General features: G+C 35.6%; 1 protein-coding gene across 1 annotated transcript in view; it reads left to right on the top strand.

Annotated features, from left to right (window-relative positions):
* Window positions 1–6,287, top strand: part of TMEM168 (transmembrane protein 168) — a 61,240-nt gene extending 54,953 nt beyond the window's left edge. The window contains exon 5 of the mRNA XM_068549328.1: window positions 4,276–6,287. Within this exon, the coding sequence (XP_068405429.1) occupies window positions 4,276–4,823 (548 nt within the window). The 3' untranslated portion in view covers window positions 4,824–6,287. The remainder of the gene's footprint in view (window positions 1–4,275) is intronic.
* The last annotated feature ends 9,646 nt before the right edge of the window (window positions 6,288–15,933 follow it).

Raw genomic sequence — 15,933 nt, 5'->3', positions numbered from 1 at the left:
ATCCCCTCACTTTCAGTCTGTATGTGTCCCTAGGTCTAAAGTGGGTCTCTTGTAGACAGCATATATATGGGTCTTGTTTTTGTATCCATTCAGCCAGTCTGTGTCTTTTGGCTGGAGCATCTAATCCATTTACATTTAAGATAATTATCGATATGTATGTTCCTATGACCATTTTCTTAATTGTTTTGGGTTTGTTTTTGTAGGTCTTTTCCTTCTCTTGTGTTTCCCACCTAGAGAAGTTCCTTTAGCATTTGTTGTAAAGCTGGTTTGGTGCTGCTGAATTCTCTTAGCTTTTGCTTGTCTGTAAAGCTTTTGATTTCTCCATCAAATCTGAATGAGATCCTTGCTGGGTAGAGTAATCTTGGTTGTACATTCTTCCCTTTCATCACTTTAAGTATATCATGCCACTCCCTTCTGGCTTGTAGCGTTTCTGCTGAGAAATCAGCTGTTAACCTTATGGGAGTTCCCTTGTATGTTGTCATTTTTCCCTTGCTGCTTTCAATGATTTTTCTTTGTCTTTAATTTTTGCCAATTTGCTTACTATGTGTCTCAGCGTGTTTCTCCTTGGGTTTATCCTGTATGGGACTCTCTGCGCTTCCTGGACTTGGGTGGCTATTTCCTTTCCCATGTTAGGGAAGTTTTTGACTATCATCTCTTCAAATATTTTCTCGGGTCCTTTCTCTCTCTCTTCTCCTTCTGGGACCCCTATAATGCAAATGTTGTTGTGTTTAATGTTGCCCCAGAGGTCTCTTAGGCTGTCTTCATTTCTTTTCATTCTTTTTTCTTTATTCTGTTCCACAACAGTGAATTCCACCATTCTGTCTTCCAGGTCACTTATCCGTTCTTCTGCCTCAGTTATTCTGCTATTGATTCCTTCTAGTGTATTTTTCATTTCAGTTATTGTATTGTTCATCTCTGTTTGTTTGTTCTTTAATTCTTCTAGGTCTTTGTTAATCATTTCTTGCATCTTCTCAATCTTTGCCTCCATTCTTTTTCCGAGGTCCTGGATCATCTTCACTGTCATTATTCTGAATTCTTTTTCTGGAAGGTTGCCTATCTCCACTTCATTTAGTTGTTTTTCTCAGGTTTTATCTTGTTCCTTCATCTGGTACATAGCCCTCTGCCTTTTCATCTTGTCTGTCTTTCTGTGAATGTTGGTTTTGTACCACAGGCTGCAGGATTGTAGTTCTTCTTGCTTTTCAGTTTACTGATATTTATATTAGCTTTTTCATTTCCAGGAAATGTAATAGACACCAAGATAAATAGCATAAAAGTGTTCTTAAATTTTCATTCACTATGAATTAGGAATAATTTATGAAGACAAACTAAAGTAGGGTTATATTTTGGGTAAATGTCTAGCAGTTACATTCTGCAATGTTATCTTTATAATATTTTTTAAAGTATGTCAATAAGTTAACCATTATAGAATTCTTCTATTAGCCCAGAAGATCTATTCCTGTATGTGTAACTTTCTTTGTGAGAGTCTTTGTTGTAAAAGAAGTAGGGAAAAAAATGGAGAAAGCATAGCTTGACAGGCCTTCCCTTTCCCAAGAAGGCTAGGTTTTGTCCCATAATAATTCAGCAACTGTATACTCCCCCACAGCCTGAGGCACCCGGCCCAGTGGATGAGTCCTCTTTTCAGTCAGTTCCTGCTCCTGGCCTGCCTGAAACAACCCTCAAAGGTTGTTTCTATCTCAGAAGTAGTATTGAACACCCCTGCTCTGAAGAAAATGCTTTAATTCATTCCAAGCCAAGTGACAAAGAACTCTAAGCACTGAGGTTTATTAATAGGTATTTTTCTAAAAACCTCTAAATAGGAAACATCACGACTGGATTTTACTTGAGCAAGTTAAGAGTAGGTCCAGAAATCACTGTGAGAAAGAGAATCTGTATGTGCCCTTTATCCCATACCTTTACTCATAGTACTTTGTAGAGTATGTAGTCTTCTTACATTTATGGGGCTTCATAATGTAGAACCTGATATTTTTGCCTCTTTGAGGGTAAAAAACAATTATGGTAATGAGAAGAGAGACAGGAATGCATAAAAAATGTAGATAACCTATAAAGCAGTTTATCACAGGTAAACAAAGTCTTTAAAAAGCAGTCTCAATTACTTGAACTGTTGGCTTGAATTAGATTACTTGAATCAGATGGCTGTTATCTGAGATAAATGTAAATATTTTTGCATCTGGGCCAAAAGCCAAATGCAACATAGAAACTGTTCATAGGAGAAAGCAGAGCAAAACAAAACAAGAGGAGAGAAATAGTATAAAGGGCTTTAATACTGCTTTAAATTTCTTGCTGATATCTAAAGAGTGTGTTTATAAGAGAATTAGTGTAGAGTGTGCTGAAGAATATTTATTGAAATAGTTGTAGAAGGCAAGTTAGAACGATGATGTTTTGTGGCAGATGGAATTTGTATAATAACTCTTGTAATCTGTGTTGTCCTGTCATCTCCAGAGAAGTTTAATAAAACTGGCCATAAAGAAAAGTGAGCTTGATCATATTTAAAAAGATATCTCCTGGAGGTCTTTGTGAAGCAATATGTTAGTAATATGTGAAAAATAGTGCCTCTGAGATAATAGGTATGAGTGTAAGAGCAGTTCATGAAACAAATTTTTCGTTGTCACAGTCTAAGATACAGCAGGCTGATGAATAAAAGAATATTAATTATTCATAAAAAATGTTATATACCCTGACTTTATAGGTCATATTATTAATAGAATCCAAATTCTAAAGGATTCTCTATCTCTCCGGTATTGTCATTTTGATAGTTTAGCAAAGAGCATGGTTGCTCTTGGTAAAAATACATATTCTGAAGTTAGGTTGTTGGAACTTGTATTAGTAAATTGTAGCATGTTAAAACTTTTTTCTAATTATAAAAGCAACATATATTCAACATACAAATTTTGGAACATATAAAAAAGTATAATAAACACCACCTGAAATCCAAATACCTGGAAATAACTACTGCTGTTATTTTTGTAGATACACTTCTGTGTCATGCTTTTTCTAATATCATAGATATTTTTGTCATTAAAATTTCTTTATAAATATCATTTATTATAAAACTCTTCTTATAAGGTTATACCATAATTTATATCTGTTCCCCCAGTAGTTTCAGATTTTACACTATCTTAGATAACAGTGGGAAGATGATCTTTATATGTAATTTTTTGTCTGCATTTCTGCCCTTTCCTTAGGGTAAATTCCTAGAATTGGAATGACTGGATTAGTATACCATTTGAGACAGAGCCAGGACTAGGGTGAGGGGAGAATGGCAGTTGCTTGGGGCACAGAATTTAAGAGGGTGCTCAAAATTAAATGATGGAGATAACATTTTAATGCAATATATTTAAAAATCAAAAGTAATGCAAAAAAAACCCATCCATAATGAACCACATGTAAATACTAGCTATAAGACAGATTTCTAAGTCAGAAATATATTTACTTTAGACCTTTCTGGTATATGTTTTTTTAATCCTTTGTTGTTGTTCAGGTATAAAACTGATTTAAAAATAAACCCATTCCAAACTCATTCTTGTTACTGGTAGGAAGAGTGTTTTTCATCTTGTAGGTACCTACATATGAGGATAAGTTAATTTATCAGAAGTGTAGAATAGGGTGAGCCAACTTTCTCTGTAAGGACCAGATATTTTTGGCTTGGTAGGCCATAAAGTCCCTGTTGCAACTACTTAGCTGTACCATTGTAGTATAAAAGCAGCCATAGACAGAATATAAATAAATGAATGTTATAGAAATATGAAATTTAAATTTCCTATAATTTTTACATGTCACAGATTTCTGCTCTTTAAAAAAATTTTTTTTACCATTTTAAAAATATAAAATCAGTTCTTAGCTCTCAGGCTATGCAAAACAAGTGGCAGGCTGGATTTGACCACGAGCCATAATTGGCTGCCCCTGATGTAGAATATTTGCTTTGCTGTATAATTTTAATTTTTTTCACTAAATTTAACTTTATAAAATAATTTTCTTACTTTATCATAGCATATCCCTTTAATGTGAATAACAGGATGATTGGGGGGTTGGGAGTGTTTTTGTTTTTTTTTTTGGTTTGATTTTTTACCTGAAGCTGAAAGTCTGTTTTTTGTTTTTAAAAATTCTTCTGAAAAAGATACTTTGAAATAAAGGCTCCCTTTTTTTTTTTTTCTTACATATTTTAAGAACTTAAAGAAAATACATTTAAGACAAAAGAGTATTCTTAGTAAGACACTTCAGAAATTCTTGCTCTACTGAACTTTCTGTTGTTCACAGGTGGAGACATACTACGCCTTGACACACTTTTAGAATGGTGGCGAGAAAAGAACGGTTCCTTCTGTTCCCGACTTATTATCATATTAGACAGTGAGAATTCAACCCCCTGGGTGAAAGAAGTGAGAAAAATCAATGACCAGTATATTGCAGTGCAAGGAGCAGAGATGACAAAAACAATAGATATTGAAGAAGCTGACCCACCACAGCTGGGTGACTTTACAAAAGACTGGGTAGAATATAACTGCAACTCCACTAATAACATCTGCTGGACTGAAAAGGGACGCACAGTGAAAGCAGTGTATGGCGTGTCAAAACGGTGGAGTGACTACACTCTGCATTTGCCAACAGGAAGCGATGTGGCCAAGCACTGGATGTTGTACTTTCCTCGCATTACATATCCACTAGTGCATTTGGCAAATTGGTTGTGTGGTCTGAACCTTTTTTGGATCTGCAAAACTTGTTTTAGGTGCTTGAAAAGATTAAAAATGAGTTGGTTTCTTCCTACCGTGCTGGACACAGGACAAGGCTTCAAACTTGTGAAATCTTAATTTGGACCCCAAAGTGGAATATTATTGAGAGTTCATTTTACCAGTTATCACTAACTTGCCATTTTTTTGCATATTGTATTTTTATTTGTAAAAAATATCTTGCTACTTCTGTAGCTGTTCTCATTTTGTCTTTTCTCCAGTAATTATGGTATATGTAAGGTGTTGGGAATAAGCATTATTTTATACTAAAAATCTGTAGGGAGTCACAAATGTTCACTTTGTAAATGTATAAGAGATGTTAAAAATAATAACAATGCACTTTGAGGAATGTTTGCATATGCCTCTGATTAGAAAGAAGACACTCGTCTCTGCTCTGCAGTGGCCAATGAAGAATTACTAATGCCTTATTTTCTAGGCATAGATTAAAGAATGTAAACCAGACAATTTGTTTACTATTGTAAGAAAACTACCAATTTGCTTACAGAAGATTATTTTTTTGTGAACAGTAGGTTTGAGTCCAAGGCCATTTGAAGAATTACAAGCTCTCTCTTAGAAAAGGGAAAAGGAAGAAGTCTGCTTAAAATGAATGCAAAATTTGCTTGTAGACCATCACGTTTAGTTACTTGGCTATGACCTGTTATCCGTATCACAGAGAAGCCCAAATCACTGTTTAGGTCAAGACATTCTTCATATAGGTAACTGTAAGAAGCTAGAGCCTACAAATTGCTCCTTCATGCATTGTTGGGGGCCTCTGAAAGCACTGGCAGTTTTAAGAGTCTTTCTCAGGGTAACAATGTTTTCTTAATGAACAATGTTTTCAGCTACAAATTCCTTCCAAATAAATTGTCTTCCCTTTCAAAAAGTAATCTTAAGAAATTTAGCCATTTGTCATTGATTTAGGCTATTTTCAGTACTGAGAAGTGATTTTGAGCTCTATAGAGTTAATGCTCTGTCATGAAAACTATTTTTCAGATCCCCGTTAGTGGTAACTTTTTTTTCTACTGAAGGTCAAAGGATTGGAAACAGGTCATTTTTCTTCTTGTATACATGTAATGTGTTATGTAAAAAAGTATTCATATTGGCAATTTTACTTAAGCATAATGGTGTGGTTGTAATTTTTAAAACTTAATTCAGTGTTTTCTCGGATTAAAGCAGGCATGGATCAGGGTATCTCCTAAGAGGTAATTTGCCTCCTATTCCCTTCCAATAATCCTTACATTCTAAGTTTTCATCTCTGAGAAATAACAAGAAGGGAATAGAATTAAATTGGGGGATAATCTAATCTTTGTTGTTTAAATGGTGTGACGTCCCACCATTAAAGCCATTTTTTCCAGCCTCAGAGAGAGGAAATAATGGCTTTACCATCTTCTACCTGGTGACTTGAAGTTTTAGTTAGGAAGAAGTCACTTAGCGTCAGGGAACTTGTATACCACTATCTATGCAGCGTTGTTATAGAGTCTGATTATTTCTGTGTTTTGAGTATGATTTTCCTAATGCTCTGAATAAAATTTTGTCAAAAATTAATTTTTCACATAATGTGCAAATAACAGTTATTGAATATTTTAGTGTATTAAGAGAGATAGTCATAAAAAATGTCCAAGTATTAGAGTTCATGGTTAGTAGCAGGTTGATTTAAAATTTTCCAATATTTGGTTACATATTTATATAAACATCATCCAAATGAAATAGTAGTGTTTCATTACTATTCAGAAATAGTGTAGCAGACAAGCCAAGTGTTAAAATTATGAGCTTACAGCTACAAAACACAGTTTAATTAACGTTAAGTAAAATCATCTTTTAAATTCTGAGCCAGTATTAAGCCAATTAGCTTTAACTAAAGCGTATCTCTTTACTCTGAGAAAGCCAAATATAAAAGTATATCCTGCATTCTTTATAAAGTGATACTAAGATTTTACTAAAAATCACATTCAAAAGGTAGCAGACATTTTTACAGCCACAAAGCTAATATTTTGATAAATATTTTCTATAAAGTACAACTGAAAAAGGTCTGGGCTAAAAATGTGACTTGAGCCTATTTATTAAGTTTGATGAATTCTCCTACCCAAACAAATAAGACACTATAAATGACTCTTAGGAGATGGCATCCTAAATTAAAGATGCCTATTTAAAAACATTCAAGTATGTTAAATGATAGTATGGAGAAGGAATATTACAGGAAGGGTAAATTGATTGGTTATTTTTACCTAAAGATTAAAAAACAGACCTGACAATGAGACTAATTTTCTTATGGCTTCCATTTTATATATCATATGTTTAGGAAGGAGTTACTTGAAGTGGTAGAATTTATGTTAGGGCAAAATTTTACCATTCCACTAAAAAAAAAATAGATAACATGGAGATGTTTTTCAACATAATGTTGACTTAATTTGTTTCCTTATATGATACCTTGCTAAAACCATAAAAGACTCCCCTCTAAAAACATCTTTTTTAAAAGTGTATACTGTTATGTGATAAATTAAGGAGTCAAGTTCTTTTCTCATAATTTTTCAGTTATGCTATTATTTCATTCAAAATTTTAATTTGCTCTGACTAAACTCTTCTGGGATATTTGGATTTATCTTTGCATAGCTTTCTATCTCACTCTTCTTAATAAATATGAAATTCTATAGACAAGACCTTTTTCAGAAAACCATTTTTATGAACAGTGTTTTCATAAGTTACATACTTTTTAAAAGTTACATTGCTAATTCAAATGCATTTATATTTAATGCATTAGTGGGTAGAATTTTTTGGAGTAAAATCTTCACTAAAGTCTATTTGTAACTGTACGTTTTGTTTGTAAATTTTGGCTTGAATATATTTGCTGTTTTGGGTACTGCATTTTTTATAGGTATTCTTTCACATTTAGAGCATAGTCTCTTTCAAAATAATGTTCTACATTACCTTTCCACAGGTGATGTGATAGTTAATATTATGTATGCCAGAAGAAAATGGCTTAATTTTAAGCATGTGATTAAGTATATTTGATAGTAAGTGCTCAAAGGAGTTAGATCTGTCAGTACTTTTGAACATCTCCTCTGTTGGGAAGTTACTAGACTGTCATCTCTTTTCAGGCAGAGGCTTGCACATCTTGGTATTTCGGGTACACAATTACCCAGAAGAGTGCCTTGCCTATAATTCCTATTATTTAAAAAATATTTTTGACTGAGTGAATGAATTTAGACTCCTAATGAGAAATTGGAATAACTTGACTGTAAATTATTACATTTTCTTGACAGTTTTACCTTAAGTGGATATTATTTCAAGATCCTCATTAAATTAATAATTACCAAAGACAGTTACAGAATCAGTGAAATGAAAACTAATATCACATTTGTAGTTAAAGAGCCATAGGATCAAGATTAGGGAAGGAAAAACTTTAAGATAAGTTTGAATGAAAACATAGCTGCTATCAATCACCAAAAAGTGGCTTTTGTGGGTTGAGTCCCTTTTCATCATGTCTCCAATATGATTAAGGTTGAATCTTTCATTGATTTCCCTTTAGAAACATATAGACAGGTTGGAGATTTATCACAAATGGAAATTATTGAAAGAAAGTAAGTCTGACAGATGAACAAAGAAAGAATTTGGCTGTGCCTGTCACTGACAACTAAACTGTAAAATCAGAAAAAATGGGCCTGCGAACATAAGCAGGTTCAGGACAAGTTAGGGAAACTAAAATTATATCAGCTTTGGAGTATCCTCACTAGTTGCAACACATAGGTGTACAGTATGATACAATGAAATTTAAGCAACAATTGTTCTGAGCAACTATTTTGTTGATAAAGTAATTTACATTTATGTTTTTTAGGAAATATTACTTAGACCAAAGATGATTCAAAATTGAAATCTGTAGGCTAATCACTAAGCTTTCTTTAATATTAATATGTAAAAACCCTTTTGATTGATTTAAAAATCAAATTGGCCAATCATCTTGTGCGATGACCTCACAGTATTTTTTTTTTTAAGTATGAATTTAAAATAAGAGTAAGTAGACAAGTTTAGTAAACTTCTGTTGTTACTGTTTGGTCTGGACCTAAAAATCTCGATCTGTCTTAAATCAGTGTGGCAGGGTCAGTGAGGAACATGGCATATCTCCCTAGACCAGCAATATTTACTCCATGTGAAGTAAAAATATTTTTATATTAAAACTTACTAATGTACTGAGCAATATTTGCATTAATTTTTAGTGTAAATCACACAACTTCAAAGCAATTTTCATATTGCACTAGGTCCTTTGTTCTCCTTACCGCAGAACACTGAAGATTCTTTGGACACAATTTTGGACGTTAATGATACTCTGTATTAAAAAGAAAAAAAAAATCCTTTGTCTTATGTCTTGGAAACATGAATAGCATGATGAATTTTCGCTAAAAAAATAATTTTGTTTGAATATAGATGGAATTTCAGGTGGGTACTGTTTCAATGCACTTTTATAATAGATATTTCTAGGTTCTTTGTAGTCCTTATACATATTGATTTCTTGTTCTACACAACTAGGTATTGGTAAGGAAAGTGGGGTGAGGATTTTGATTTGTAATCTACATCCCCGTGCATTCATACCCATTTTCACCTATTTCTCTGCTACCTAATTAGAAGAGATACTACTCTTTCCAAAACCTAACCTTTGGATTCCTTTCCTCCTTTCTACATAAAACTAATCCATCAATAACAATAAAAACGACAATGGCTATCATCTGCTGAATGTTTATTATGTTCTAGGCACTGTGCTAACCACTTCTCTAAACATGATTTCATTAAACCCTCAAAACCACCTTTTGTGATGGATGTACTTTTATTTTATGAATGAGGAAACTGAGGCAATGAACTTAAGTAACTTTCCCCACGTGACACATCTGTGGCTAAGAAGTTGGGTCTCAAACTCAGCTCTAAGCCAGATCTTATGTTGTGGGGACTCCCACATACCAAGAAAAGGAAGGTTTTACTCAGGTATATATACCTACATGCCCTTTAAAGAACTGTTTGCGTATTTTGTCAAGGGGGTAGACACCTGGCTATAAGCACGTAAGCATAGGGAAGAGGGGCAATTGGTCAATATAAAGATCTTCAATTATTAATTGTACTAATATCAGCCCCACTCCTCAGCTACTTCCTTAATTTTCTAGCAGTCTCTGATGCTAGAGCCGTTCTGGGGTTGTACTGGACTGCTCAGACACACCTGCCCAGAAGCATATTCTGGGAGGCTGCTAGGCTACTGCTTGCTTTTCTCTGCCACCCAGTTCATACTCTTTTATCCTTTCTGTCTTTGGATGTGTGCTGAAATCTCTGGTGTGATAATAGATCCCCCCCATTCCCTATGTCTTGATGGTATAGTCACCTGTTTATTCCTTTACTATTAATATAATGGGAACTGGAGGAGAAGATATGGAGACACGTGTTCACTATCTTGAACTCAAAGCCAAAGTAAATTTCATTTTTAAAAAAATGGTGAAATTGACTTTTACTTCTGGTTAGGATATAAAATACAAAAGAACTTTGATCCAGTGGAAACATTAGAAAAATTCCAGGTTAAAATAAACATACTGATTAGTGGAGCTGCTGCAGAATAGTACATACAAGCAAATCTGGTGAAATAAATCCCAGAGAGCAATAAATTCTTCATAAATAAGCAGAGACTGCAGCAGCTTCTATACCTGGGGCAAATGCCTGTCTTGAGTGCTAGTGTGTTAGAATCGGAGCTGCCATGGACTGGGAGATTTTGCAGGAAAGAGGAAACCAGGCAAACTTGTGACAGCATTATGGGTTGGTGAGATGGGTCTGCAAGGGCAGTAAGCGCTTGACCCAACAATTCTGCCCACTTTCCCTGGAATTTTGCCAAGAAAGTGGCAGTGGAGGAGGGCCTCATAAACAAAGAGAATTCATGCAGCTTTGCACATCACACTTAATTGCCAGGGTTGGAACCAAATATGAATCTGAACTATGTAAAACATTTATTCCAGTTCAAACACTAAAAAGATCAAATCAGTATCTTGGCAGATGAGGCATGGGAAGTTAGGGACTGGGCTAACTGAAGGTAAACTCAATCTGATTAAAGCTTCTGCCCAGCTCTGGCTCAATTAAACCTGTGGGAGATTGAGAACGGTAAGTCCCTCACCTAAACCACCTAGAATGAAAGGCAGGCCATCTCTGAACAGACACAAATTATACTTTTCACTGTTCTTGTATGCATAATACAGAATACATTTTTTAAAATTATAAGACATGAAGGGGGAGGAATTGGACCCATTATCAAGAGTAAGCAGTCAAAAGATAGACTTGTAGATTACTAGCACACAAGAATTTTGAAACCAAATGCATATTCTAGGATTAATAAATATGTCAGAAAACTTTTAAATCACTGGATGGTACTTGGGGGTGAGGGTCAGTCCCTAGCATAGGGTGTCAGAGTGTATGGTAGGAACCACGAAGTGGAGCTATCTGGCATGGACTAAGGAGGGCATCCACACCAGGTACAGGAGAAAGATGATAATTGGAGATTGGTTACATAAGCACGGATTTATCAAACATGAAAATATATTTAAGATGATGGGAACAGATTCTTCTGTTGAAGGGAATTGCAAACATGGAAATAGAGCTAGAATAGTCACTAAGGTGTTGGATTCGAAGAAGCAGTATTAGATATAGAAATTAATAAGATGTAAATGTGTGTAAGGATATGTGTTTATGTTTTTATACATTTAATCCCTAGCTTTGTTTACTAAGAAGGTCTGAGATTACCAGTGCCCCCATAGCAATGAACACACCTAGATCCCAGATCATGGCTTCTGAATATTATGCTCCACTGAAAGGATCCAGGGCTCTTTGGAGAAATAACTGATTACTTCTGATGAGCCTGGAATATGTTAGTTCCAGAGAGCTGGGACAATTTGAGCGTTAGGGAAACTAAGTGCCCTTACTAAGTGCCCATACACACATATATGTATATCTATATGTGTATATGTAAACATATATACATATGCATACATACTTCATGACTTTGATGAACAGGACAATAACGTTAAAACAAAGAGGCAGAGGAGAAACCAAGATGGCGGAGTAGAAGGATGTGCTCTCACTCCCTCTTGCAAGAACACCAGAATCACAACTAGCTGTTGGACAATCATCGACAGGAAGACACTGGAACTCACCTAAAAAGATACCCCACATCCAAAGACAAAGGAGAAGCCACAATGAGATGGTAGGAGGGGTGCAATCACAGTAAAATCAAATCCCATAACTGGTGGGTGGGTGGGTGACTCACAGACTGGCGAACACTTATACCACAGAAGTCCACCCACTGGAGTGAAGGTTCTGAGCCCCACGACGGGCTTCCCAACCTGGGGGTCCGGCAACAGGAGGAGGAATTCCTAGAGAATCAGACTTTGAAGCCTACTGGGAATTGATTGCAGGACTTTGACAGGACTGGGGGAAACAGAGACTCCACTCTTGGAGGGAACACACAAAGTAGTGTGCGCATCGGGACCCAGGGGAAGGAGCAGTGACCCCAGGGGAGACTGAACCAGACCTACCTGCTAGTGTTGGAGGGTCTCCTGCAGAGGTGGGGGGTGGCTGTGGCTCACCGTGGGGACAAGGACACTGGCAGCAGAAGTTCTGGGAAGTGCTCCTTGGCGTGAGCCCTCCCAGAGTCTGTCATTATTAGCCCCACCAAAGAGCCCAGGTAGGCTCCAGTGTTGGGTTGCCTCAGGCCAAACAACCAACAGGGAGGGAACCCAGCCCCACCCATCAAATTGGCAAAAATTAAAGACAAAGAAAAATTATTGAAAGCAGCAAGGGAAAAACGACAAATAACATACAAGGGAACTCCCATAAGGTTAACAGCTGATTTCTCAGCAGAAACTCGACAAGCCTGAAGGGAGTGGCATGATATACTTAAAGTGATGAAAGGGAAGAAACTACAACCAAGATTACTCTACCCAGCAAGGATCTCATTCAGATTCGATGGAGAAATCAAAAACTTTACAGACAAGCAAAAGCTAAGAGAATTCAGCACCACCAAACCAGCTCTACAACAGATGCTAAAGGAACTTCTCTAAGTGGGAAACACAAGAGAAGAAAAGGACCTACAGAAACAAACCCAAAACAAGTAAGAAAATGGTCATAGGAAAATACATATCGATAATTACCTTAAACGTGAATGGAATAAATGCTCCAAACAAACGACACAGGCTTGCTGAATGTATACAACAACAAGACACATATATATGCTGACTACAAGAGACCCACTTCAGACCTAGGGACACATACAGACTGACAGTGAGGGGATGGAAAAAGATATTCCATGCAAATGGAAATCAAAAGAAAGCTGGAGTAGCAATACTCATATCAGAAAAAATAGACTTTAAAATAAAGAATGTTACAAGAGACAAGGAAGGACACTACATAACGATCAAGGGATCAATCCAAGAAGAAGATATAACAATTATAAATATATACGCACCCAACATAGGAGCACCTCAATACATAAGGCAACTGCTAACAGCTATAAAAGAGGAAATCAACAGTAACACAATAATAGTGGGGGACTTTAATACCTCAATTACACCAATGGACAGATCATCCAAACAGAAAATTAATAAGGAAACAGAAGCTTTAAATGACACAATAGACCAGATAGATTTAATTGATATTTATAGGACATTCCATCCAAAAACAGCAGATTACACTTTCTTCTCAAGTGCACACAGAACATTCTCCAGGATAGATCACATCTTGGGTCACAAATCAAGCCACAGTAAAGTTAAGAAAATTGAAATCATATCAAGCATCCTTTCTGACCACAACGCTATGAGATTAGAAATGAATTACAGGGAAAAAAACGTAAAAAACACAAACACATGGAGGCTAAACAATACGTTACTAAATAACCAAGAGATCACCGAAGAAATCAAAGAGGAAATCAAAAAATACCTAGAGACAAATGACAATGACAACACGATGATCCAAAACCTATGGGATGCAGCAAAAGCAGTTCTAAGAGGGAAGTATATAGCTATACAAGCCTACCTCAAGAAACAAGAAAATCTCAAGTAAACAATCTAACCTTACACCTAAAGGAACTAGAGAAAGAAGGACAAACAAAACCCAAAGTTAGCAGAAGGAAAGAAATCATAAAGATCAGAGGAGAAACAAATGAAATAGAAACAAAGAAAACAATAGCAAAGATCAATAAAACTAAAAGCTGGTTCTTTGAGAAGGTAAACAAAATTGATAAACCATTAGCCAGACTCATCAAGAAAAAGAGGGAGAGGACTCAAATCAATAAAATTAGTTAGAGTCTATCATACAGAGTGAAGTAAGTCAGAAAGAGAAAAACAAATACAGTATGCTAACATATATATATGGAATCTAAGAAAAAAAAAAAAGGTCATGAAGAACCTAGTGGCAAGACAGTAATAAAGACACAGACCTACTAGAGAATGGACTTGAGGATATGGGGAGGGGGAAGGGTAAGCTGTGACAAAGTGAGAGAGTGGCATGGACATATATACACTACCAAACGTAAAATAGATAGCTAGTGGGAAGCAACCGCATAGCACAGGGAGATCAGCTCTGAGATTTGTGACCACCTAGAGGGGTGGGATAGGGAGGGTGGGAGGGAGGGAGATGCAAGAGGGAAGAGATATGGGAACATATGTATATGTATACCTGATTCACTTTGTTATAAAGCAGAAACAAACACCATTTTAAAGCAATTATACTGCAATAAAGATGTTTTAAAAAAATAAAAATAAAAATAAATGAGAAATGAAAAAGGAGAAGTTACAACAGACACCGCAGAAATACAATGCATCCTAAGAGACTACTGCAAGCAACTCTATGCCAATAAAATGGACAACCTGGAAGAAATGGACAAATTCTTAGAAAGGTATAACCTTCCAAGACTGAACCAGGAAGAAACAGAAAATATGAACAGACCAATCACAAGTAATGAAATTGAAACAGTGATTAAAAATCTTCCAACAAACAAAAGTCCAGGACAAGATGGCTTCACAGGTGAATTCTATCAAACATTTAGAGAAGAGCTAACACCCATCCTTCTCAAACTCTTCCAAAAAATTGCAGAGGAAGGAATACTCCCAAACTCATTCTATGATGCCAACATCACCCTGATACCAAAACCAGACAAAGATACTACAAAAAAAGAAAATTACAGACCAATATCACTCATGAATATAGATGCAAAAATCCTCAACAAAATACTAGCAAACAGAATCCAACAACACATTAAAAGGATCATACACCATGACCAAGTGGGATTTATCCCAGAGGTGCAAGGATTCTTCAATATATGCAAATCAATCAATGTGATACACCATATTAACAAATTGAAGAATAAAAACCATATGATCATCTCAATAGATGCAGAAAAAGCTTTTGAAAATTCAACACCCATTTATGATAAAAACTCTCCAGAAAGTGGGCATAGAGGGAACCTACCTCAACATAATAAAGGCCATATATGACAAACCCACAGCAAACATCATTCTCAGTGGTGAAAAACAATGCATTTCCTCTAAGATCAGGAACGAGACAAGGATGTCCACTCTCACCACTATTATTCAACATAGTTTTGGAAGTCCTAGCCACGGCAATCAGAGAAGAAAAAGAAATAAAAGGAATACAAATTGGAAAACAAGAAGTAAAACTGTCACTGTTTGCAGATGACATGATACTATACATAGAGAATCCTAAAACTGCCACCAGAAAACTACTAGACCTAATCAATGAATTTGGTAAAGTAGCAGGATACAAAATTAATGCACAGAAATCTCTTTCATTCCTATACACTAATGATGAAAAATCTGAAAGAGAAATTATGGAAACACTCCCATTTACCATTGCAACAAAAAGAATAAAATACCTGGAAATAAACCTACCTAGGGAGACAAAAGACCTGTATGCAGAAAACTATAAGACACTGATGAAAGAAATTAAAGATGATACCAACAGATGGAGAGACATACCATGTTCTTGGATTGGAAGAATCAATATTGTGAAAATGACTATATTACCGAAAGCAATCTACATATTCAATGCAATCCCTATCAAATTACCAACGGCAATTTTTACGGAACTAGAACAAATCATCTTAAAATTTGTGTAGAGACACAAAAGACCCCGAATAGCCAAAGCAGTCTTGAAGGAAAAA

This window comes from Eschrichtius robustus, chromosome 8 (assembly GCF_028021215.1).
Source record: "Eschrichtius robustus isolate mEscRob2 chromosome 8, mEscRob2.pri, whole genome shotgun sequence".
NCBI classification, from domain to species: Eukaryota; Metazoa; Chordata; class Mammalia; order Artiodactyla; family Eschrichtiidae; genus Eschrichtius; species Eschrichtius robustus.
The sequence above is the reverse complement of the archived record's forward strand: the minus strand, read 5'-3'. Positions and strand labels throughout refer to the sequence as shown.